The 25,237-nt window shown below is 49.2% G+C and overlaps 1 protein-coding gene across 4 annotated transcripts in view; it reads right to left on the bottom strand.

The window, feature by feature from the left end:
* TMOD1 (tropomodulin 1) overlaps positions 1 to 25,237 on the bottom strand; it is an 84,194-nt gene that overhangs the window by 23,422 nt on the left and 35,535 nt on the right. Inside the window, exons 3-8 of one of the 4 annotated variants that reach the window (XM_058523593.1) lie at positions 20,802 to 20,958; positions 17,432 to 17,500; positions 13,547 to 13,666; positions 4,817 to 4,906; positions 3,766 to 3,896; positions 1,989 to 2,096 (exon numbers count right to left, since the gene is read on the bottom strand). In XM_058523593.1, coding sequence (XP_058379576.1) covers positions 1,989 to 2,096; positions 3,766 to 3,896; positions 4,817 to 4,906; positions 13,547 to 13,666; positions 17,432 to 17,500; positions 20,802 to 20,958 — 675 coding nt within the window. The remainder of the gene's footprint in view (positions 1 to 1,988; positions 2,097 to 3,765; positions 3,897 to 4,816; positions 4,907 to 13,546; positions 13,667 to 17,431; positions 17,501 to 20,801; positions 20,959 to 25,237) is intronic. The other 3 variants (XM_058523595.1, XM_058523594.1, XM_058523596.1) reach the window with 3 other exon arrangements.

Raw genomic sequence — 25,237 nt, 5'->3', positions numbered from 1 at the left:
TGACCAAATGGGATTTATCCTAGGTATACAAGGCTGGTTCAACATTCAAAAATCAATTAATGTAATCTATCACATCAACAGGCTAAAAAAGAAAAATCACATGATCATATCCATAAATGCAGAAAAAGCATTTGACAAAATCCAACATCTATTCATGATGAAAATTCTCAGTAAACTAGGAATAGAGGAGAATTTCCTCAACTTGAAAAAGAATATCTACAAAAAACTTATAGTTAACATCATACTTAATGGTGAGAAACTCAAAACTTTATTACTAAGATCAGGTGCAAGGCAAGGGTGTCCCCCTCTCACCACTCCTTCTCAACACTGTAATAGAAGTTCTAGCTAATGCAATAAGATAAGAAAAGGAAATGAAGGTGTACAGATTAGGCAGGAAGAAATAAAACTGTCTTTCTTTGCAGATGACATGATCATCTATGTAGAAAATTCGAAAGAATCTACAAAAAAAAACCCTCCTAGAATTAATAAGTGATTATAGCAAGATTGCAAGATACAAAGTTAACATACAAAAGTCAATTGCTTTCCTTTATACCAGGAATGGACAAGTAGAATTTGAAATTAAAGACACAATACCACTTACATTAGCACCCCAAAAATGAAATACTTAGGTATAAAGCTAACAAAATATGTACAAGATCTATATGAGGAAAATTACCAAACTCTGACGAATGAAATCAAAGAGCTAAACAAATGCAGAGATAGTCCCTGTTCATGCATAAGAAGACTCAATACCGGGGCCGGCCCCGTGGCTTAGTGGTTAAGTGCGTGCGCTCTGCTACTGGCGGCCCGGGTTCGGATCCCGGGCGCGCACCGATGCACCGCTTCTCCAGCCATGCTGAGGCCGTGTCCCACATATAGCAACTAGAAGGATGTGCAGCTATGACATACAACTATCTACTGGGGCTTTGGGGAAAAAAAGGAGGAGGATTGGCAATAGATGTTAGCTCAGAGCCGGTCTTCCTCAGCAAAAAAAAAAAAGAGGAGGATTAGCATGGATGTTAGCTCAGGGCTGATCTTCCTCACAAAATAAATAAATAAATAAATTTACAAAAAAAAAAAAAGAAGAAGACTCAATATTGTCAAGATGTCAGTTCTTCCCAACTTGATCCATAAGATTCAATGTAATCCCAATCAAAACCCCAGCAAGTTATTTTATGGATAATCAACAAACTGATTGCTACTAACTGGTTAATTACCACGCCTGGGAAGCTAATTCTTGCACTTTTTACCTGCTATTAATGTTGTAGTGATCACACTGTACTGTTATCCTTCAGTTGTTTGCATGGCCAAATGGACTGTTCTGTTCAAGGAAGTGGGAGCTATGACTGTCTTGGTCACAGTCGTAATCTCAGAGCCTAATTCAGTGCTGAGTACAAAGAGACTCTCAATAAATATGTGTTGAATGTTGAAAAAAAAAAGAAACAATGGCTACTTCATAATATGTACAATTTAATTTGATCAGCTATATCTTTAAGACATGGGTAAAAAACAAACACAATTGGTCATCGGGACCCACTGATGAAGACATTGATTTTAGATACAGAGAAACAGGCCCAGGGAGAGGCAGGCCCTTGTCCAAATGTGAGGTGCTGACTGGAGAGAAATCTGGCTTTAGGCTGAACGTGACTTGCACTTAAATCTCAGCTCCACCTCTCGCTTGCCATGCAACTTTGGATGATGCAAGTTGGCTGATCTCCCTGCACCCCAGGTTCTTCATGTCCAAACTGGGGAGACCTGCACCCCTGGGATTGGGGTGGTTGTGGAGATTAACTAGGATAATGTACAGGAGGTTTCCAGGTACCGGCCCTTCTGTCCATGTCCTCTCCTGGCTCCTAGCCCAGTGGCTTTACTACACCACCACCAGCCCACTTCGTCAATGGGATACGGGCAATCCTGAGGCCACAAGCATCAGCCCTTCTGTTTCTATGCTCCCAATTCTCAATGCAGCAGAACAGAACGGTACATACAAACGCCACGGGGTCATTGCTCCGTGTCCCCACGATGCTGAACTTCTTCACATATGAGTTGTCTTTCAGGGCTTCTGCATACGCCTTGAGGGTGGGTATGGGGATGTTCTGCAGAGAGAAAGGCAGCCAGTGACGAGCAGCCCCCTCCAGAGGCAGGTTGGGCAGACAGATGGGGCGGTAACCCTCTCACACATGCAGCTCCATTCCTCCAAGTCTCTGATCACACAGCTGAATGGGCAAAGGTTCCAGCTTTGCCCCATATGGCTGAAGTTTGGGGAGAACTTTCTGGTAAACAGATTGAGAAAATTCCTGAAAATTTCAGATAGGACCCGCAACTCTCTCTTTGTACACACGGAGACCGGAGGGGAAGGAAAACATCAAGGCAGAGCATGCAGAGGCATGTGGTGCCAAGAGCTCAGGCCCGGGGTGCGGGGTGGGCAGGGGCTGGGCCTCCACCCTGGCCATCGGCAATGTTTCTGACTCACTTTGTGACTCGGGGGAAATCTCTTCCCCTCTCTGGGCCTGTTTCTGGAAAAGTGAGGTGGGGGGTTGCACGAGATGACCTCTAAGAGACATCTGTCCCAGAGGATCTCAGCTCCACTGCACGGCAGAGGCCCCTGGGGAACTACACAGAATGGTGATGCTCGGCCTGCTCCAGACCAATACAACCAGGATCTCTAGGGGGGTCTGGGCACTGGTATATATTTTTTAACCTCCTCAGGTGAAAACCACCAATCTAGTCCAACTGCCTCATGTGCAGAGGGGAAACTGAGGCCTGGAGAGGGCTGAGCCCCTGCCTGAGGCCCCTGGTTCGAGCCGGCAGGCACCGTCCGCATGCACAGTTCAGAATTGTGCCAGTGTCTCCCACTGGGCACGCAGGAGACAGCGGAGGCCCGAGAGAGAAACTGGCTGTGTTTTTAGGGCTCTCTCATTTCAGAGCGTCACTTGAGCTCCCCGTGGGAGCGGAGCCCGGGGAGGTCAGGTGGAAGAGAACCCTGCGGGCGCAGGTGTCCGATCTGATTGTGCCGAGGGGCTGGCAGTCACTTAAAAGCAAGCAGAGAAGAGAGGAAAGAGGAGCCGGGGAGTGAGGGGCTGCTTCTTGTCTCCCCCCCGCACCCTCCCAGGACTAATCCCACTGGCCTCTGGGCTGAGCAGGTGGGCGGGCAGCTGGGCCTGCTTCTGAATTCCTCCTGCAGCCTGTCCAGGGTACGACTGCCTGTCCATCTGTCCCCCTCCGCCCTTGGTGGTCACATGGGAAATGTGTGGGGAGATGTGGGCCGACAGCTTGGAATATGCCTTTGGACATTTGGGCCGGCAGCCCCCTTGCAGGGCTGCGGAATGAGGCTGACTCTGTGCACGACGCAGCAGCAGCGCTGTCAGGGGTGGGCCCCCCACGAGCCCCTGGGCCTGGTGGGCACTGCGCTTTTCCAGCTTTGAGGTCCTGAGCAGCCGTGTGTGTCTGACTCACGATTACATCTTGGAGAAGCTCTCAGTGTTTTGAATAACATGGCAGGCTTCCAGAGTCGAAGCTGGGTTGGCCTGGGGTGAACATCTGGGCCTGATGTCAGACCTCTGAAAGAAACCAGGACTCTGGATGCGCTGGCTTACACTGTCCGCCCCTCTTCAAGGTTTTGCCCCAATCCCTGGTCCAGAAGCACCCAGAGCCCAAGCAGGACCTTGTTCTCTCTGCACAGCCAAGCCTGGGCCGTCTGCCCCCGGGTGACACGGGGCACGGCTTTCCCCCATCCCACAGGTGAAGCGCAATAACAGACTTTACCCGGATGTTGTTGAGGTTAACCTCTTCAAGTTTCGGGTCGTTGTTCTTTATCCGCTGCAGCGTTTCCTCTACGTCTGTTGAATTTGGTTCCTCGTCGGGCACAGGCTTGTATTGTGTAGGTTTGATCACACCTAGGGTGACAGACAAAAGCGAAGTGGGCTCACAGAAACGGGGATTACGTTCCCTCAACAGAAGAACACTGGAAGGAAGTGGCGGCAGGGTCAGGGACGTGTGAAGGCTAGGCCCCGGGGGCGATGCATCGGAGACGCCCTGCACTGAAGCCAGGGGTTTAGGCCCTGCTGGGATCTGCCTTTGACGTCCCACAGAACTGGTGAATTCCTTAGTGGACGCTCTGAACCTCGGTGTCCTCATCTGTAGAGTGTGAACAGTCCCTTTACCTGTGCTCAGTGGGCTGTTGTGAGGATAAAATGAAACCTGCGAAATGCGTAAGCCTTCCAGAGGGAGGGCTGATGATTCTTTTGGCACCCTCATTTCTCTCTGGGGCCAAAACGCCAGCTTAGAACAATACAGTGGAGCAATTAAGACAATGCAACGTTGGCACAGGAAAGGACAAGGAGACTCGTGGAACAGAAGAGGGACCAGAGACAGACCCATGCGGATACGTGGAGATTTACGATCAAAGTGGAGTCCCAAACCAGTGGTGAAAGGATGATCTTTGCAAACAGTGGTGCTGGGACAATGAGATATCCATTAAATAATGACAGCTTGATCTCATCTCACACCACACACAAACATGAACTCCAGGTGGGCTAAGAAGTTTAATATAAGAAGTAAAGCTCTAAAACTTTCAGAAGAAAATATAGGAGGACCTTTTTATAATATTGGGATGGAGAAGGCCTGCGTAAACAAGACACAAATCCCAGGAGAGTAATAGGGAAAAGTGGATAGATTTGGCTACTTAATATTTAAAACTTCTGCCAGAAAGCACGAGTGGGCAGGGGGAGCAAGAAGTGTGAACAGCTCTCACTTCCACGAGGTGCTCGCTGGGGGCGGGGGTGCTGAAGCCGGGCCGTCAGGGCCGCGTACTCACTGTTGAGTCCCTCCTTGTTCACGATGGAGCTGCTGCCCAGGGCCTGGTAGTACTGCTGGTTGCTCATGAGCGTGTGCATGCCCAGGATAGCTGCGGGGACAGGGGAAGGGCCCATGACTCGCCTCTCTCAGACAGAAGAGCCTCCTGGGCACTGATATTCCACACCCCAGGAATTTTTGCTCACAGAAATGGCAAGAAACATTTGCATGAAAACTTTAAAATTTTATTTGAGTTTTACTCTCACGTCTATTGACGTGAGTCTCAAATCTCTATACCCAGCCTAGACTCTTCTAGGCCCCAGCCTCAGATTCCTAGATGTCCCCCGATGTCCCACCAATTTGTCCAACCCAATTTGGCCAAAACAGAACTCCTCTTTCCCAGTGTCTTCCTTTGGGTCACCTTTCATCTTGTCATCTTGCCTATCCCTCAAGGTAGAACCCCAGTCACATGGCAGCCCCCCAAATCCCCACCCTTCTATACAGTGTCTCTCACCTGTCCTACCTCCCACTCCATCACCTCTGTCCTGGTTGAGGCCCTGTCATTTCTTGGCTCTATTATCACAGCTGTGTAATCACTGGTGTCCTGGCCGCAGTCTCTTCCTACCCTCCCACCCCCCAGCATTCGGCACAGAGCAGCCAGAAAGATCTTTCTGGAAATGCAAATCTGACCACATCACTCCTGTGCTCAGTCATCCTTTTGTCCATTCATTTGTTATTTATTGACTGTTGGCGTTACGTGCTCAGCTCTGGGGGGCACAGCAGAGAACAAGAAAGACAGGGTCCCTGCCCTCGTAGCTAACAGTCTGCTGGGGGAGAGAGACGCTAACCAGGTACCCACACAATTTAAAACAGAAGCACAGACTCTGATAAGTGTTGTAAAGGAAAAGTTCAGTGTGTTCTGGGAGACTAGAACAGAGGGACTTGGGATGGGAGGAATGAGTAAGTGTTGGCCAAGTGAAGAGAAGGGAGGTAGAACATTCTGGGCAGAGGGAATGGCGGGTGGGGAAGCCCTAGGCTCAGGGAGCGGAAGGCCAGGGGGGAAGGGGAAGCAGATGGACAGAGATGAATTGGACACGGAGTGGACAGCAACACCCCCACTCTCTGAGCGCTTGCTCCGGCCAGAGTGTGCCGTCCATCGGTGATTCTCAGTCTGGTTGCCCACTGGAATCACGGGGAATCTTTTGAAACTCCGATGCCCTGGCTGACCCCAGACAAATTAAACCACAATCTCTGGGGCTGGGGCCGAGGCATCTGCCTTTTTTAAAGTTCCTCAGGTGGTTTCACTGGGCAGCCAAGGTTGGGAACACTGCCTGATGCTTTCCCCTGCATCCTCACAACAACCCTTTGGAGTAGATTTTATTCAAACAGGCAAGGTTACATCCTGCACGGTCTTCCAGGCTGAGAGGAGGAGTTTGGATGTCTTTTTCTAGGTGCGGCCTGGGAAGCCACCGAGGCCTTAGCAGGGACTGAGATGGTCTGACTCCAGTTCGGTGACTGTTACTCTGGCTATGTGTGGAGAACTGACCACAGAGGGCAGGGGGAACTGTGAGGCTATTTCAGCCTTCCAGGTGGGAGGACGGCGGCTTGTGACCCCAGAGCCTGGCTTCCCTGGCCTCCCTGGACTGGCCCTGCTTTAACAGCCTTGTCCCTCGGCCACACCCTTTCTGCTCTGGTGACACAAACGGTCACTGCTCAGCAGATTCTCTTGCTTTTGCCAATGCTGTCCCCTCTGCTGGCAATGCTCTCTTTGTTTGCAGTGCCGGCTGCTGAAATCCCCCCCAGTAGAGTTGCTAGAATTAGCAAATAAAAATACAGGAACCCAGTTAAATTGGAATGTCAGACAAACAATGAACATTTTAGTGTAAGTATGTTCCAACCTACTTATATTAAAAACTTATCCATTGTTTATCTGAAATTCAAATCCAGCTGAGCATCCTGCATTTGACCTAACAAGTCTACCTCCCATCTGTCAAGACTTCCTCCTCCAGGGAGTCCTCTTGGATTCCTCCCTCTCCCTCTCTACAGGACACCTCTGGCAGCACCTGGTGTCCTCATCACAGCATGCAGTCTACACAGTGTTAGAGATATCTGGGTACACGTGTTCTTCCCCTACTGGACTGTGGGCTTCCGGAGGTCAGGAAAGAATATTATCTCTTTTCCACCTCTTCTAGAATATGGCATTTGGTAAATATTTGCTGATTTTTTTTTATTCTCCCAGCCATTTCATTATACATGATTTCTAGTTAAAGAGACAAGACAAGATCCCTTAGTGAAGAGCCAGGAGACCCAAGTTCCAGTCCATCCAGACTATGCCCTGGATGCTGTGTGACCTTGAGCAAGTCCCTTCTCCTCTCTGGGCTTCAGCCTCCTCTGTGAAACGAGGGGTGAGACAAGACCATTGGTTCTTGATCATGGCTGCACGAGCAAATCAGCCAGGAGCTTTAAGAAATGTCAATGCTCCTCCTAGACTGAAGGATCCAAATCTCCGGAGATATATTTTTAATCTCCTTGGATGATTCTGATGCGCAGTGGGGGCTGAGAACCACAAGATGAGATGATCTCCCAGTCCCCTCTGTTTCTCACATTCTCAGAGTCTTCTCTGCTAAAATTAGTCTCGCCTGCTCGTCGCTCAGGAGAACTGGTGGGGAGAGAGGCAGCTGCATTTTTCCGAGCTCCCTGGGCTTTAATTCCAGCTGCGTGTGAGGGGGCAGCGGGAGCTGCGGCCTGAGTCAGCGGCAGGTAAATCAGATCAGTGCGGTCACCTTCCTCAGCTGCTCTCCCAGCTCCCACAAGTGGAGCAGCTCGTGGTCGTTCTGGGCTGCTGCTGGGATTCCAGCTTGGAAAAACAGCTTGGAAAGGTGGCTGGGAATCATAGGAAAGATGTAACCTCATATGACTGGCCAGTCTCGCTTAGAGCGTATGCAAAGGTGGAAAATGGAAAATGCATTTTGTGCTCGGATGATAGCTTCCCGTCTTGGTCCAGAAAGGCGGGCAGAGGCAGGAAGGTCACAAGGAAGTGCCAGGGGACAGAGGAAGGAGACCTGGGCCAGCCCGGGCCTTGGCACTGACTGGCTAGTAACCCTGCCAGCTCACTTCCTCTTCTGGGGCCTCGGTTTTCTCACCTGTACAATGGAGGGTGTCTGAACGCTAATCTCTCTCCTTCACATAGGACGTCAACGGCCACGCAACGTCTCACCTTTGATCCTGCTGGATTTTTACAACGAGCATCCAGGGCAGGTGCCGTCCACTCCTCATTTTTCCAGCAGGCTCAAGAGGGAAATGGTTCGTCAAAGATCCTCCAGCGAGGACTCGCCTGGCTTCTAAATCCCACCCACTCCTCCGCACACCAGGTCACCAGTAAATCCCACCCACTCCTCCGCACACCAGGTCACCAGCAGTTCTGAAGTTCTAACATTTCCCCTCAGTGTCAGAATTCCAAGGACAGATAGCGTATGTTCTAGGAGGTAATACATGTCAATAGCGGGCCTAGGAAGAAAGAAAACCCTTTTGCAGTTCAAGGAAACTCGGGTTTCAAGAAGGAAGGAGGGAGGAGGGGGAGTGAGGGAGGGAGAGGGGCCAAGCTCAACCTCCACTGCTGAGCAGATGGCTGGGGCTCCGAGGTCAGTCATCCCTTTGGTCACCTGGGGCTCCGAGGTCAGTCATCCCTTTGGTCACCTGGGGCTCCGGGGCCAGTCATCCCTTTGGTCACCTGGGGCTCCGAGGCCAGTCATCCCTAGCCACCAAGTCGTGACTTTCCTCTTGCGTGGTTTTGCACACTCCACGTCAGCAGGAGTGAGTGATGGAGGAAAACAGCACATCAACATTGCCTGCTGCTTCATTCTTTGTAGCTATTGGCAAGGCTGAATTTAGCGCCGAGGAACATGATTTTTTTTTTTTTTTTCAAGTCTAGATCTTCCTCAAAACTCAAAAAAGAACTATTTTTGAACTCTGAAAAAGAACATCGAGTTCTTCTTCCTCCCTCTGCCTTGGCAGGGCTCACTCAGTTCTTAATTCCACTTAGGATGAGAAAGATAGCGGCACACATCCATGGCTTCTCCAGCTGCCAGCTGCCAGGGCTGCCAGGGCAGCTCTGGGCAGACAGCGGGAAGGTGTTTTCCTGCGTCCTAGGAACAGGTGGGAGGAGATGGCTCCCGCCCAGGACTGGGGAGATCAGGTGCCTAAGGACATGAAAGTACAGCAGAAGCGGGGGGTGGGGGTGGGGGTGTGGGTGGGGGGGTGGGCTGGCCAGGACTGCCTCGGATAGTCACAAGAGCTAGGGGTGCCAACTGCCCTTGGGGGTGGCCTGGGGGTTGGCCCCTCTGAAGGGTGAGTCTCCTACCCCCAATTCCTTCTTGGGTCCTGCCCCACCTGGAGGGTCCCTAAAGGTGAGCCAGGATCACATCCCCGACGGGGAGGGGAGGCACCGATAATACCAAGTGCTCGCAGTGACTCCCAGTGGCCTCTGGGCTACAATCCAAGGCCATATGCTGAGAACTTAGCACTGTCAGGGGCCTGTGCATTCTGCTCCTCGCCCTGCGGCGACACTGCTCATGCAGAAGTAGATGCTTCTGGTCAGTCCTCCTCATCACATCCTGGGCCCCCGAGGGAAGGGACTGGTCCTGATTCATCCTAGCACACGGCAGGAGTTCAACAATGCACGCTGACTCCATGAGGGAAAGAATGCACACAGGAATGATGCACAAACAAGGGAACAAATGTACAAACGAGGGTTCAGGGGCCTTGCCTTACTCGGGTCACACCTGAGTCAGCGTGACACCTCTGCTGGGTGTCCGCCCGCAGGTCCTATCATCGCCAAATATCAAGCCTGTGAAGCAAGCGGCTCAGGGGGTGCCTCTTCCAGCTCCCAGCCGCTCCTGCTACGCCCCTGCCTGGGGCGCTCTCCCCCAAGGTCACCCCTACTCCTCCTCCCTCCCCTTCAGCTCCCCAGACCCCCCAACCACACCCCCCTCTTGCAGCCTGTCCTCCTTCTGCTCTGACCCTCACCCTCACTCGTCATTTCACATGGGCCTGAGTCTTTGTTTAAAGTTGGCTCCGCAGGGGCAGGGACCGCGCTCTTTTCTTCTGATCCTTCGCCAGGACTCGTCTGGATCCTGGCACACAGCGGGGAGCCTGGCACACAGTGGGGAGCCTGGCACACAGTGGGGAGCCTGGCACACAGTGGGGAGGCCCCAGATGAATGGTGTTGCGTGTGTGAATGAGTGGACAAATGAAGGGAAGTTAATGGCAACCCTCTGCCTGGGAGTCGAGTTGAAGACTAGAGACAACTTGCAGACCCTGCGCCCTCCTCTCTCCACTTCTGTTTCTCTAAGGAGTCATCCACACTTCCCCTAATCAGGACAGGCTTGGAACTCCCCCCTCAGCTCTCTGGGGGGCGCTCCGACAAGATGCCCCATCTCCACCTCTTACAGCGCCACTCAGGGCGGAGCAGATCTCCCTGCAGCACCGGCTCTGTTCTCTGGTGCCCCAGGCCAGGACGCCTGGTGGCGTCATCTCGGCACCTGGGCCTCTGACCCAGCACTACGAACAGCTGGTCTCTCGGAGGAGCCGCATCTCAGACGGAGTTCCCTGCTGCACCTCAGGCCTTGGCCTTACCTGGAGTCTGCCTCCTACATCCTCATCCTCCCAACACCACCGCCTCTCTGCCCAAACCCTGCTTTCATCCAGCCTCCCCAGGACCCTCCCAGGCCCAAGCGTCAACGCCTTAGCGTGACATCCAGAGCCTTTCCTAATGCGGCCAATCCTCCCCCAGCCCACTCCATGAGTCTTGGCCGAGCATCCCCTCTCACCACCCTGTCTCCACCTCCCCCACCCAGGAGAGCTTTATCAAGGCTGCACTGGATGGTGATGCTGCCAGTGGGCCCCAGAACGAAGCTGCCTGGGTTCAGACCCCGTGGGCAAGACATTTAATCTCACCATGCATACTTTCTCCATCTGTAAAATGTGGACAACAATAAAATTTACTTCTTAGGATTCCTGCAATCCTAATAAATGCACCCAGGTATTGGGAGCAACTCCCACAGCATCTGGGACATAGTTGGTGGCCAAGAAGTGGCTGATATACAATGACAGGTGCCCAAGGTTAGCAGTTAATATTAGTGTCGACTTACAGCTCCCCTGCCCTTTCCAGACGTCGGAAGGGTATGGTATCACGAACAGATATTAATAATTAGCCACGCCAACAAAAATAAAGAGATATGGTTTTAAGAAATCAACACAGAAACTTAGCACAATACTGCAGTTCTATTTTGGCACAGGAACTGGCGGTTCTGACAGCGGAGTTATTTGATAATCCCCCTGAGCTGCCCAATGAGGGAAGTGACGTCATGGAGGGTGATCAGAGGAGAAGGACCAGGATAAAAACAGCTCCGTGAGTCAGTGTGGAGATGCTGGACAACGGTGTCGCCCACCTCCTCCCTGCTGCACAGATCAGTCACGGGGACCCCCATCAGGGAAGTGGTTCGGTCGAAATATATGAGCATAATGTGGGATTCAATATGACTTGTGTGGCTTTTGACAAAACAAATCTTGAACTGCAAAGCAAACCAATGAAGTTCCCCAAGGTCAGTGTTCCGTTTCCATCTGGGTGAAATACTCGCCGCTTCCGTACTTCACAGTGGAAATGAAAACCTTTCTCTCTCAGCCCTGACACTCTTCAAGCCACTGTCCTTTGTTCTTTCTCAGATTTTCTGCCTCCGGAGGAAAGGGTTGTTTGGACTCAGAGTCTACACATTGGCTCTCCCCACTCATTCCTGGGGTCCCTGCAATCTGGCTTTGGCCACCACCACCTAGTGTCACCCCTCGTGCATACTCGAGTCTTCTCATTGCCCCTCCCCCATGGTCACACTACAGATGAGAGCCCGCCCCCCCAAGAAGGCCCTCAGGACTCACGCACCCACCCACGGGAAGCAGGAGGAGGGGATGAGGTGGAAGACAGCTGCAGCCGGCTGAGCCCCCAGCACTGCTGGCCTCACCTGGCCTCTGGCCTCACGTATCTGAGTCTCCCAGCCAGCCCTGAACCCTTGCTCTGTCTCCCTAGCTCTTGCATTAGGTTCTGCCCATCTTGATTTGGCCTTTGGTTCCCAGCCCATTTGTAGCAAACTGGCCCCCATTGTGGGCTTTGCCCAATTTCCACTCTTCATCTCTCAAAGGCTTCTACCCTGGCCAGGGCACTTGCCTCCAGAGCCCCAGGCCCCTACTCCTGTCATGTCCTCTGCCTGGAGCTTGACAATGCTAATGATGCCCTCGTCTCTATGCTAATGATGCCACAAGGGCTCTAGCGTGGACCCCTCGCAGAACTGCACTGATGTACAACTGTCCCCACCTGGGTGGCCCACAGGCACCTCAGACTCCAAAGGTCCCAAACCGAACTCGGTGTTTTCCCTAAACCTGCTCCCCCCCCGACTGTTAGGGGCTGAATTGTCCCTCCAAAATTCACATGTTGAGTCCAAATCCTCAATATCTTAGAATTTGTAACTGTATTTGAAGATAAGGTCTTTAAAGAGATGATTCAGTTACAATGAGTTTGTTAGAGTGGCCCTAATCCAATCTGACTAGTGTCTTTATAAGAAGAGGAGATTAGGACACATAAAGGCACACCAGTGGACACAGTGGGACACAGGGACACAGTGAGATGTGGTCATCTGCAAGCCAAGGAGAGAGGGCTCAGAAGAAACCAAACCTGCTGAGACCTTGATCTTGGACTTCTAACCTCCAGAACTGTGAGAAAATAAATTTCCATTGTTTAAGCCACCCAGCTTGTGGTATTTTGTTATGGCAGCCCAAGCAGATGAATATACCCACCTTCATTAATGGCAGCAACATCCACTTAGTCTCTCTAGAGCTGGAAATCTGGAACCTTTCTTGACTCCTCCCCCGACTTCACCGTCACAGCCAGACAGTCACAGGTCCCATCTTTCCTCTCCTGTTTCCGCTTCCTTGAGTTTCTCTCCACCCCCACCACCCTCCTGACATCATCTGGGTGATGGTTAGCAGCACCCAAGTCTGCAGAATAAAAAGACCACCCCCAGCCCCCGGCCCAGGGAGCCCAGTACAACAGTTGGCATGCGGGGTGTTTGCTGTGGCCAGAGCCTGACCCTCGGTGGGGATGGAAAACAGGGCACATGGAGCAGGGACTAGACCGTAATAAGGAGACGGGGCGGGTGGCGAAGGGCTCTGCGTATCAGACCACCTTCTGGAGTTTTAGGGGCTGTTTGTGAAGATCATATGGAAACACACATGAAGACGGAGGATGTTGTACAAATACGAGCTACGTGTTGATCACCTCAAAGCGCGGTTCTCTGAGCTGTGCAAAATTGTAAAATCAGACGACTTAGCCCCAGCCTTCTGTAAGCCTCCTGAACCCGAGATGCCCCAGCCCTCTGTCTGTGCCCCTCCCTTCTCTCCTCCCAGGTGGCTTGGGCAGGGCTGCATGCAGCGGCTGGTAAAGGGCCCCTGCTGGCCTCCCTGGGATGCTTCCGCATGCCACTGGATGGGGTCTCATGGCAACAATAGATGGCTCCTGGTGTGATGGGTTGGGGTGGTTTTATCTCTATTTTCCTCATTTTGGTTTTTGATAATGCATTTCTATTTTTATATTCTTGGTCTCCTCTAGTCCTTGTTAGAAACAGAGAGGGTGTTCATGTTGAAATAAACCATCCAAAGCTCCCGGCAGACGTGGATCAAACCTTTCTGAGGAAGCTTCTGGAATTACCTGCGATGTCGCAGAGCTCTGCATCCGAAGCGTTTGCCAAGGCCTCCTCCAGCTCCGGCTCCAGCGTCACGCTTTCCAGCACGGGAGCCATCGGCTTCTGCTTGGGGACCCAGACTTTTCCTGCAAACACACGAGTGCTGTTACAGGGCATGTGGCTGTGCTGGGGCAGCCTCTGGCGAGGGCCCCGGGGGGACCGTCCCAGAACCCTGTGGATCCCTCGATGCTGAGGCTCCCTCGGGGTTTCTCCCTCTGGGGCCCCAGTGCGAAACTTCCCCAAAGAATAGGAATCAAAGGTTTCCAACAAAGCACCTTCCACATTTGAAAAGAACAACTTTATAACTTGGTCAGACTAGCCTGCTCCTGATTGAAAACATGGGTCATTAATTTAAACAACCTGTAAGTAGAAAAAGAAAAGAAAAATACACAAAAGAGAAATACAATAGAATGCCAGGGTCTGGGAAACCCTAACCATGGGTTCTGATATGAGAGAAGAACTTAGAAACATTTCTAAACAAAGTAAATAAAATACACTCAGATTATTAAGAGGACTAGGAAGCAAAAATGTATCCTTGCCTCATGGGACATTTTGTTGTTGTTGTTGAGGAGGATTGGCCCTGAGCTAACATCTGTTGCCCAATCTTCCTCTTTTTTGCTGAGGAAGATTGGCTCTGAGCTAACATCTGTGCCCACCTTCCTCTATTTTTTGTATATGGGACGCTGCCACAGCGTGGCTTGATGAGCAATGTGTCAGTCCGAGCCAGGGATTTGAACCTGCGAACCCCGGGCTGCCAAAGCAGAGTGCACAAACTTAACCACTATGCCACTGGGCCAGCCCCAGGACATTTTATTTTTAAAGTGGCAGACTCATAACAGAACAAGGGAGCAAAGAGGCACACACAAGGTCACCACAGTGCCTGCCAGTGGGGACTGTTGAGGAATCCATACGACGGGGTTCCAGCAGTCACTATAAAGGATGATGGAGATCTCCACTTACCAAGAAGGAAAATGCCCAAGACAAAATGTTCTGTGAAAAGCAAGTTTACAAAATAGCACGAGCATTTTAATTCCATGTATATGGAATTCCATGTACATATATTATTATTATTATTTATTAATAAATGTATATATTTATTTATCCATGCGATAGATATTTATTGCCTGCTTCCCATGTGCCAGGCACTTTTCTAGGAGCTGAGGAACAGCAGTGACCAATTTAAGATTCAGTGAAAGGAGACAGGTGATAAGTCAGCATTGTGGAGGAGAAGAGAGCAGAGCAGAAGGCCAGGCAGTCCCTGGCTGGGCTGTGGGTAAGGGGGCGCTGCCATTTTGGGTGGGGTGGTCAGGGAAGCCTCCCTGAGATGACGGCCTATGAGCTGGGACCTGACAGATGAGGAAACGAACCCCTACGATCATAAGACAAGGATGCCTGCTCTCACTCCCGCCATTCAACGCTGCACTGCAAGTCCAAGTCAGAGTGAAAAGACAAGACAAAGAAATAAATGGCATCCAGACTGGAGAGGAAGAAGCAACATCATTGTTCACAGATGACACCATCTCATATGTAGAAAACAGAAAAGATTCCACAAAACAACTATTAGAACTGGTAAGTGAATTCAGCAATGCTGCAGGGTACAAGATCAACATACAAAAATAAGCGGTGTTTCTGTACCAGCAATGAACAATCTGAAAGGGAAATTAGGAAAATAATTTCATCTGCAAGAGCACCCAAAAGAATAAAATACTTAGAAATAAATTTAACCAAGGAGGTGAAAGACTTCTGCATGAAACACTGCAACACACTGCTGAAAGAAACTAAAGAAGACCTAAATAAATGGAAAAATGTCCCGAGTTCATGGGTTGGCAGACAATATTAAGATGGCAGTACTGCCCAAAGCAATCTACAGATTCAATGCAATCCTCATCAAAATTCCAAGGGCCTTTTTTTTTTTGCAGAAATGGAAAGGCCAATCCTCAAATTCATCTGGGATTACAAGGGGCCCCAAATAGCCAAAACAATCTTGATAAAGAGCAAAGTTGGAGGATTCAGACTTCCTGATTTCAAAAATTACTGCAGAGTTAAACAGTGTGGCACTGACATTAGGACAGAACTGAGAGTCCAGAAGTAAACTCATATATCTATGGCAAATTGATTTTTGACAAGGGTGCCAAGTCCATCCAATGGGGGAAGAACAGCCTCTCCAAGAAGTGGTGCTGGGACAGCTGGATACCCACATGCAAAAAGACGAAGCTGGACCCCTATCCTACACTACATGCAAGATGAAATGAAAATGGGTCAACGACTTAAATACAATAATAGACAAAACTATAAAACTCTTAGAAGAAAACATAGGTGTAAATCTTCATCACCTTAGATTTGGCAATGTATTCTTAGATAAGACAACAAAGAACAAGCAACAAAAGAAAAAACAGATCAATTGGACTTCATCAAAATTTAAAACTTTTGTTCATCATAGGATATTATCAAGAAAGTGAAAAGACAACATACAGAATGGGAGAAAATATTCGCAAATCATATATCTGATAGGGTCTAGTATCCAGCATATACAAAGAACTTTTACAACTCAACAACAAAAAAAAACACCAATTTTAAAATGTGCAAAAGACTTAGAGACATTTCTTCAAAGAGGATATACATACGGCCAACAAGCACATGAAAAGATGCTCAACATCATTGGTCATTAGGGAAATGCAACTCAAAACCACAGTGAGAAACCACTTCACACCCACAAGGATGGCTATAATCAAAACAAAAAACCAAAACGGAAAGGATGTGGATGGAAAGGAGAGGATGTGGAGAAACTGGAACCCTTGTATACTGCTGGTGAGAATGTAAAATGGTGCAGCCTCTTTAGAAAACAATTTCATAGTTCTTCAAAAAATTAAATGTAGAATTACCATATGATCCAACAACTCCACTCCTAGGTATACACCCAAAATAATTGAAGACAAGTCCTCAAACAAATACTTGCATAGGAATGTTCATAGCAGCACTAAACACAATAGCCAAATATTGGAAACAACTGATCATCAGTGGATGAATGGATAAACAAATTGTGGAATATTCTTCAGCGAGAAAAGGGAATGAATGAGTCTCAAAAACAATATGCTAAGTGAAAGAAGCCAGACACACAAAGTCACATATTACATGATTTAATTCATAGGAAATATCAAGAATAGGTAAATCCATAGAAAGACTGGTGGTTGCCAAGGGCTGGGGGCAGCAAGGAATGGGGAGTAACGGCTTATTGGGTATGGGGTTTTATTCTGGAAATGTTTTGGCTCTAGATAGAGATGGTGTTTGCACAACGTTGTGGATGCACTAAATGGCACTGAACTGTTCACTTTAAAATGGTTCATTTTATGTTATGTGAATTTCACCTCAATTAAAAAAAACCTGCTCACTTTGGCTATCGATCGAGAATAGCCTGGAGCAGGGTGAGGATGGAAGCCGGGAGATGGTTAGGAGGCTCTTGCAATAGTCCAGGCCCGATGATGGTGACATGGACCAGGGCTGTAATGGCAGAGGGGAGGGAGGGGTGGGAAGAGCAGAGAGAAATGTCCAGAAGGATATTGACTGGAACGGGATCAGTGCCCATCGCTCAGTGGAGGGCGTCACTGAATTACAGTCATGCACCGAATACAACATTTCAGTCAACGACGGACCCACGGTGCGGTGGTGGTCCCGTAAGATCAGCGCCATAGAGCCTCGGTGACGCCATCTAGGCTTGTGGGAGAGCACTCTGTGACAGTCACAGTGATAAGATCGCCTAAGCACGCATTTCTCAGAACGTATCCCCATCGGTAAGCGACGCGTGACTGTACTTTGTGTTATTGTTTAAATTGTTTACAGCAAAGATCAATTACCTATACAAGCAGAACACACAACAAAATCGTCTGGGGGAAAATGTGTCATAACCTCCAGCAGAGGCGAATCTGGAAAAGGGCAAAACAAACATAAAAAACAAAATGGCTAGAAAGAAAATCAACTGTGAAAACAACTGATGGCAATGACTAGGATGAACACTCAGTGAGTATTTAAGACCTCTGGTTTATTATACCCCTGCAGCAGGTGCCTCCGTGAGAGTGGTGACTCTAAGTCACTACAAGAGGAACTTGGACTCTTTCCTCTTACTAGTTGGAATGTGGATGTGATGACTGGAGTTTCTGCAGCCAGCTGGACCATGAGGACAAGGACATATTGCAGGGATGGCAGAATAAAAAACTGGAAGTGGTCGTGATTCCCAATGCCAGGGAAGATGCCCTACCAGCCCTTAGAATGCCTAACCCCGAAGCTCTTCTGAATGAAAGAAAATTAAACTTCCATCTTGATTAAGTCTCTCTTATTTTATTTTACTTTTTTCCCCAGCACATGCAGTCAAATCTAATTCTAATGAAAATATCCTATGTAGAGCTTTGTTCTGATCCCCCACTTGAATGAGAGTGGATGAAGGTCCACATCCCTCAGGACTTGGCACCGGTTGATGGCTCCCACCACATTCTGTCAGGGCTTGTGGGGACTGGAGTGCCGTTTCCTCTCAGCCTAGGCTGGCTCCAGGCCCGGTGTGGAGGAAACGCTCAGCGAATGGCCCTGAGTCTGCCTGTGGGAGCAGGAAGGTCTCCTCTCCACGCTCTCTGCTGAGACCCCCACTGACCCAACCTGTAAGGACTCCCACAATCCTCAGGTAAATACTTGATGATGGTGATGCTGCTGGTGGTGATGATGATGACGATGACGACGATGAACCTATTAGGCTTGTCACTGGATGGATATAGAACAGCCTTGAGCTGGGGCCAGACTGGTGGTGCAGCCGTTAAGTGTGCGTGCTCCGCTCGGGCAGCCCGGGGTTTGCGTGTTCGGATTCCAGGCACGCACCGACGCACCGCTTGTCAGGCCATGCTGTGGTGGCATCCCACATAAAGTAGAGGAAGATGGGCACGGATGTTAGCCTAGGGCCAGTCTTCCTCAGCAAAAAGAGGAGGATTGGCATCAGATGTTAGCTCAGGGCTAATCTTCTTCACAAACAAACAAACAAAAAAGAATAGCCTCGAGCTATCCTCCTTGGGTCAGCCAGGTTTTCCACGAAGGCAGCCAGGCTCTGCGAGTCTGGAGAGCTGTTCCTGGCTCCCGGCCAGGCCGGCGTTCCGTGGAGGGCCAGCAGGACTGGTTTGTGGACCGCCCAGATCCCCTCCCCGACCCCATCTGCAGCTCCTCCCCCGGGGGGCGGGGGGTGGTACACCAGGAAGCGGACACCAGCAACGACTCCCCAGCTGTCCACCCAGGTCCGCTGCTGACTCTCACAGCCTCAGTTTCCCCATTTTTCAAATGTGCAGGTGGGACGAGGGGAGTTTCAGGGCCCCATGAAATTCAGAGACTCTACAACCTTTATCTGCTGCACAGAAATCACTTCTCCTGGCACAAGTGCTTTGCTTCAAAACACCTTGTGCCCACACTTGCGCTGGGCACACCCAGCCCACGGTCAAGGCCCCCCTCCCCCGCCAGCCCTCCAGGACGCCTCGGACCACACAATCCTTGCCAAGTTCTGTAATCCAGATGCCCCTTGTGCTTCCCTGACCTTCCGAGTTTTCGGTAAAATCTGGAGCTCCAATCCCAGGGTTTGGGGTGAGTCCTCCCCACCATGTCTACTCCTGCTCGCTTTTCATTTTGTTATTTATCCAGCAGCTCCTCTGTGCAGGGCCTTGAGCTAATACAGCAGGGGTAGAGCGAAAAGCCACAGACACGGACCCTCGGCTCATCACGCTTGCGTTCTTGGGGTGGGGGGAATGTGGAGACTGAAAATAACCAATTATACAATTCATTAGAATTAATGCTTTCATTGAACAACTGTTCACTGGGTGCCTACCATGTGCCAGGGGCTATTAGGTGCCGGGATAGAACGACGAACAAGACAAACGGGGTCCTGGTACTCAGGCGGCTCATATTCTAAGGAAATAGCCCACAAGATTCATTACACGTTTATTTAATTTGAACTGTTCATTCATTTGACAACTCTCCACTGAGCCCTGCTGTACCCCAGACCCCGTGCCAGGTGCTGGGGGTACCCTGTGAGCAAGAGCAGCCGGAGTCCCTGCCCCCAGGGAGCTCACAGGGCCCTGAGAGAGACAAGGGGGAAATAAAGAGAGAAGGATAAAGTGGGGGTCGCTATGAAAGACACAGAGGCTCGTGAGACGGAGAATAACGAGGGGGCGTTGAAGGGACGGCCTGTCCTCACAGAGTGACAGGAAGGGCTTCCCTGAAAGAGGAGACAGTGCAGTTGAGACGGAAAGGGTAATAACAGCTACTACTCACAAAGCATTCACTGTGGGCCAGACTGTTCTGAGCGCTTCATAGACATCTGAACTCAGTCCTCACAACGACGTCATGAGGCTGGTAGTAGTATTTTCATCACCCTCATTTTACAGATGAGGAAAGGAAGGCACAGGAGCTTTAAAAATTCACTCAAGTGCACACAGCTGGTAAGTGGTAGTGCCAGGATTGCAACCCAGTACATCTAGCTCCAGGCTATGTTTCTAGCCATTATGCTACCTACAGGAGAGGAAGAGCCAGCCATGAAGACAGCATTCCAGGCAGAGGGAATATGTGCAAAGGTCCTGAGGTGGAAAAGAGCTTGGGATATTTGAGGAACAGAAGGAGGCCTGTGGGGCAGCAGTGCAGTGAGCAGGGGCGAGCACGACAGGAGAGGAGAGTAGGGGCTGGAATGCAACGGGAAGTCCTGGAGGGGTTGGATAGTCAGGGAGTGCCTCTCTGTTCCCCGGAGCCTTCTAGATGGCTTGCTCTAGGCTGGGCAGAGAGTCTTGGAGGACAGATGAAGGAAGGGATGCTGCAGGCGGCAGAGAGGAACTTTGGGAAGGAGCAGGGACAGTTAGGATAGAGATGGGCCATGTCCTGTTCCTGGCTTGCACGGACAGGCCTTATTTAGAGCTCGCGTCCTGATGTCCATGTTTGTATGAAAAATAGGACACTCTAGTTAAAGGGGATTTAGGGGAAAGTGTTGCTGGTCTGGGTGGATGTAACTCTTTCCTTGGTTTATCCAAAGGCTCCACTAAATCCATGTCATGTGTCGATGCTTTTGGAGTTGGGTTTGTGTTTTCTGGCCAGGCAGGGATGAGGGCAAGGAGGCCCAGTCACATCTGGCCCAACACGGGTCTGGCATACAGCTGGCACTCAGCGATGCAGGGGGAGTGACATATTCATAAGAGCAACATTGTTCAGTACCTCGCTTTTCCCCTGTGTAGGGGACCAGATCTTCTCGGTCCTTAAACTCCTTTGCTTGCTTTTCCAAGTGATCCAAGAGCTCCTCCCTTTTAAAGGGGCCCGTGGGCGCCTTGGTGGTCTGATCCTTCTGCCTCAGGCCTGCAGGCAGCAGTGCATTCTACAGTGGAGGGTGTGGGGCCGGTGAGACAGAGAGAGAGAGAGAGAGAGAGAGAGAGAGAGAAAGAGAGAGAGAGAGAGAGAGCAGTCAGCAGCTGAAGACTTGCATTTCCCCAGAAACTCATCACTGAACGCCGGGGACCTCAGAGCTCACCAAATCAATCCAAGTTGATCATTCCACGTAAGGAATCTGACACCCACCCCAAGGAGGGGCAAGGACTTGCCTAAGATCACAAGGCAGACGGCAGACAAGGGGCAGAGCTAGGCTAGGTCTCAGGTCTCTTAATTGTCCAGTGTTTTCCAGCCTCTAATGTTTTTTTTGAAGGCAAGGGAATGAGGCATCAGCCAACAGCGGGCTGAGCAGAGAGGGGCTCTAAGATCCTCTGTAATCTTAGATCACAGAGAGTGATGAATACGATTCAGTTGGTGTTCGGACTCATGAGGATCCTTACAGCCCTTGTGTATAAAGCGGTTGGGGAGAGAAGCAGCCCAAGGGGTTTGAGTTGGGGTCTTGGACGCAGAATCAGGCAGAAAAAGGCAGACCCAAAAAACAAGCGGGGCAAGGCTGGGCAGAAGGCGTGGTGGGTGAGGCGGGCCTTCGGGCTGCAGCCCGGACGCCCTGCCGGCTGCCTGCACCCTCCTGACGGTCCAGGCTCGGGCCACGCTGGCTGTTAAATATTTTGAGCGTTGCCCATGGAGATAAGTCTCTGAAGAAAGATAGCATCAACCAATCGTTGTGTTCTCTTCTTCAAACATGGGCAGGCTTGTAGGTGTGGGCCTACTACTCAAGCAGATTCCTAATTCGGGTGGATTTGAATCACACGGGCTTCCCTGTAACTCAGCCTCCAGTGCCTTAGAGATTCAAAGAAGTTTGTGGTTGCAAGGATGCTTAGAGATCGTCTGGTACACACACCCTTCCTTCAAGGGGAAACTGAGGCCCAGAGCAGGGAAAGACTTGCCCAAGGAGTTTCAGGGGCAGATCTAGAACAATAACTGGGTCCTTCTTGAGATTTGGGGAAGGAAGGCAATCTTCCTCTCTAATGATTATTCCTCCCCTCTTCACTCAGAGAGGTGGTGGAGGACACCAGGAAGGCAGATGTGAGCAGAACCTCACCTCACTTCCTGTCACACCCCCACATTGGCCAAACTGGAGAGCCATTCCATCTCCAATCTTTGTACCACCCAGACGCACATCTTCATTCACTCACACACACTCCAAGTCCCTTCCTGCAAGCCCCCTCTGTGAGGGGAATGACATCAGGTGTACGAAGACAGCTGTGTGCCTGGCACAGAAAGGGATAAAGCTTGGGAGGGAAATACTACTCTTTAACTGCAGTATGATTATTTCACAAGATGTTTTACCACTGCTAAGACCTCAGTGCTGTTCCAGTAAGAGCAGTGGCTGCAAGATCAGGAGACCAGAGTGTGACCCTGACCCTGGGAGAGCCGAAGGTGAGCAGGGCCTGGCTCAGCGCATGGTACATAAGGGGCTCGGGGAGGGGTGCAGGTGATGCAAATGGATTCAGCTGCCAGTCAGGAGAGCCATCTGGGAGTGGGAGCATGTCAGGAGGGGATGGCCAGTAGGTAGAGAATCAAGACTTGACTGATTTGGGGGTGAGCATCAAGGACATAAGCGATGCCCCAGACATCCCAGTTTTTCTTAAGCAGAGGTCCTCAGACACTGCCCACTGTGACCCGCAGGACGAGTGACACTCAAAGTGAGCCACGTCTGTGGGCGTGTCCAAGGTGAGGTGGATCTCCTGGGGCTAGCCCTGAGAGTCCACTCCTCTCCGTGGCAGGGCCCGTACTGTGACCCGACTGAATGAAAGAACAACCTAACCATCCCCCAAACATGCATCTGTGATTACCCATAATGAGTAATTCAAGTTCTTTGTGACGTGCCCGCCCCTCACAGTAGGCCCCCTTCAGGCTTAAGCCCTGACTTGGAGCAGTGACGACTCCAGCTACATGACCGTGGGCGAGTTGCCTGGTCTCGTTGTGCCTCAAGTCTCTACGGCTGTAAAATGTGAACGATGAAAGCTGCTCTCTGAGATTTGTTGAGACGATTAAATTAGATCACGCAGGAAGAGTGCTCAGCACAGCGCCAAGCACTCGAAAATTGTTACTTATTATCGCAGTCGTTCTAGAACCTGATAAAACACGTTTTAACAGGAGACCCAAATATGTATGTTGAACAGGGGATGTCTTATCCACATTTATCTCAAAATTCAAAAAATGGAAACATACAAATATAAAATGAATTAAGGACTGAAAGCAAGTGTGTCCCAATGATCTCCACACGGGAAGACCTGGTAGATGTGGTCTGTGTAAAGGGTTCTGATGAGGCGCAGGGACATACCGTGGCCTCTGTAAGGCTCAGCATTGTGATGGGAGAAACCCAGGAGGTTGTAACTGAGAGGAAAAGGGTTTGCAGACTCATATCTCTTTTTGAATATCTCTGACAGAAGCCACTGATTTAGTTAAAGAAGGGTCCTTCAACCTCGGCACAAATGACACTTGGGGCCGGATGAGTCCTTGTCGTGGGGGCTGTTCTATGCGCTGTAGGCTGTGTGGTGGCATCTCTGTCCTTCATCTAAGGGATGCCAGTGGCACCCCCTTGCCACGCTGTGACAACCAAAACCGTCTCTCTGAACATTGCCAGATGTCCCCTGAGGGCAAAATTGCCCCTGACTGAGAACCACTGTGTTAAACTGAAGCCCATATCATTGTAATAGGAGAATAAAGATGTTTTTAGTGTAGTTTAAAAATATTGCTTATATAGCATGTTAAAATATGGTTTCATTTATTTAAATCTTTACTGATAGTTGATTTTTAAAAAACAGAAACATCAAAGGTCTTTTCTAATAATTCTTAGCTTATCGAATTTTTAAAGTAAATATTGAGAATATCAGCCTCATTAGGAGTTAAAGTTTATTTTTTTCCATTAAATGGTACCTTCAATGAAACAACATGATTTTCAATTAAAACCAGAGATAACTGCATATTTTTTAAACTTCTGATATTTATCATTTTAACTTGTTTTCAAAAATGGCATGCAACCTCACATGGTATACAAAAGTTAACTCAAAATGGAACAAAGACCTAAATGGAAGCACTAAGACTATAAAACTTTCAGAAGAAAACATAAGCATAAATCTCTGTGAACCTGGATTAGGCAATGGTTTCTTAGATATGATACTAACACAATAAGCAACAAAAGAAAAAAATAGATAAATTGGACTTCATCAAAATTAAAAACATTTGTGCTTCAAAGGACACTGTCAAGAAAACGAAAAGACAACCCACAGATTGGGAGAAAATTTTTGCAAATCATATATCTGATAAGGGTCTAGTATCCAGAATACATAAAGACCTCTTACAACTCAAAATATAAGACAACCCCATTTAAAAATGGGCAAAGGATCTGAATAGACATTTCTCCAAAGAAGACATAAAAATGGCCAATACGTACATGAAAAGATGCTCAACATCATTAGCCATCAGGGAAATGCAAATCAAACCCAGAATGACATAACACTTCACACCCACTAGGAAGGCTATAATAAAAAAGACAGATACTAACAAGAATGTGGAGAAATCGGAACTTTCACACACTGCTGATGGGAATGTAAAATCGTGCGGCCCCTTTGGAAAACAATCTGGCAATTTCTCAAAAGCCTAAATAAAGAGTTATCATATGATGCAGCAATTCCACTCCTAGGTATTTACCCAACAGAAATGAAAGCATATGTCCACACAAAAACTTACGAGTGAACATTCATAGTAGCTTTACTTATAAAAGCCAAACAGTGAAAACAACTAAAATGTCCATGAAATGATGAATGGATAAACAAAATGTGGTATATGCAGACAACAGAACACTATTTGGCAATTGAAAAAAACGAAGTGCTGACAGATGCTACAGCAAAGATGAAACCTTGAAAACATCATGCTAAGTGAAAGAAGCCAGCCACAAAGAACCATGGCATCTGATTCCATTGATATGAAGTGTCCAGCACAGTCAAATCTACACAGGCAGAAAGGAGATTAGTGGTTGCCTGGGCTGGAGAGGTTGGGGAGTGACAGCTAATGGGTACGGGTTTCTTTTCCGAGGTGATGAAAATTTCCAAAATTGATTGTGACGATGGTTGTATAACTCTGTGAATATACTAAAAAAAATTCCATTATTCACTTTAAATGGGTTAATTTTATGGTATGTGAATTATATCTAAAAAAAGCTGTTATTAAAAATGGCATATGTTATCTAGGGAAAAATCATA

This window comes from Diceros bicornis, chromosome 28, assembly GCF_020826845.1.
Source record: "Diceros bicornis minor isolate mBicDic1 chromosome 28, mDicBic1.mat.cur, whole genome shotgun sequence".
In the NCBI taxonomy this organism is placed as follows: domain Eukaryota; kingdom Metazoa; phylum Chordata; class Mammalia; order Perissodactyla; family Rhinocerotidae; genus Diceros; species Diceros bicornis.
This window is presented reverse-complemented; position numbering and strand designations above follow the sequence as displayed.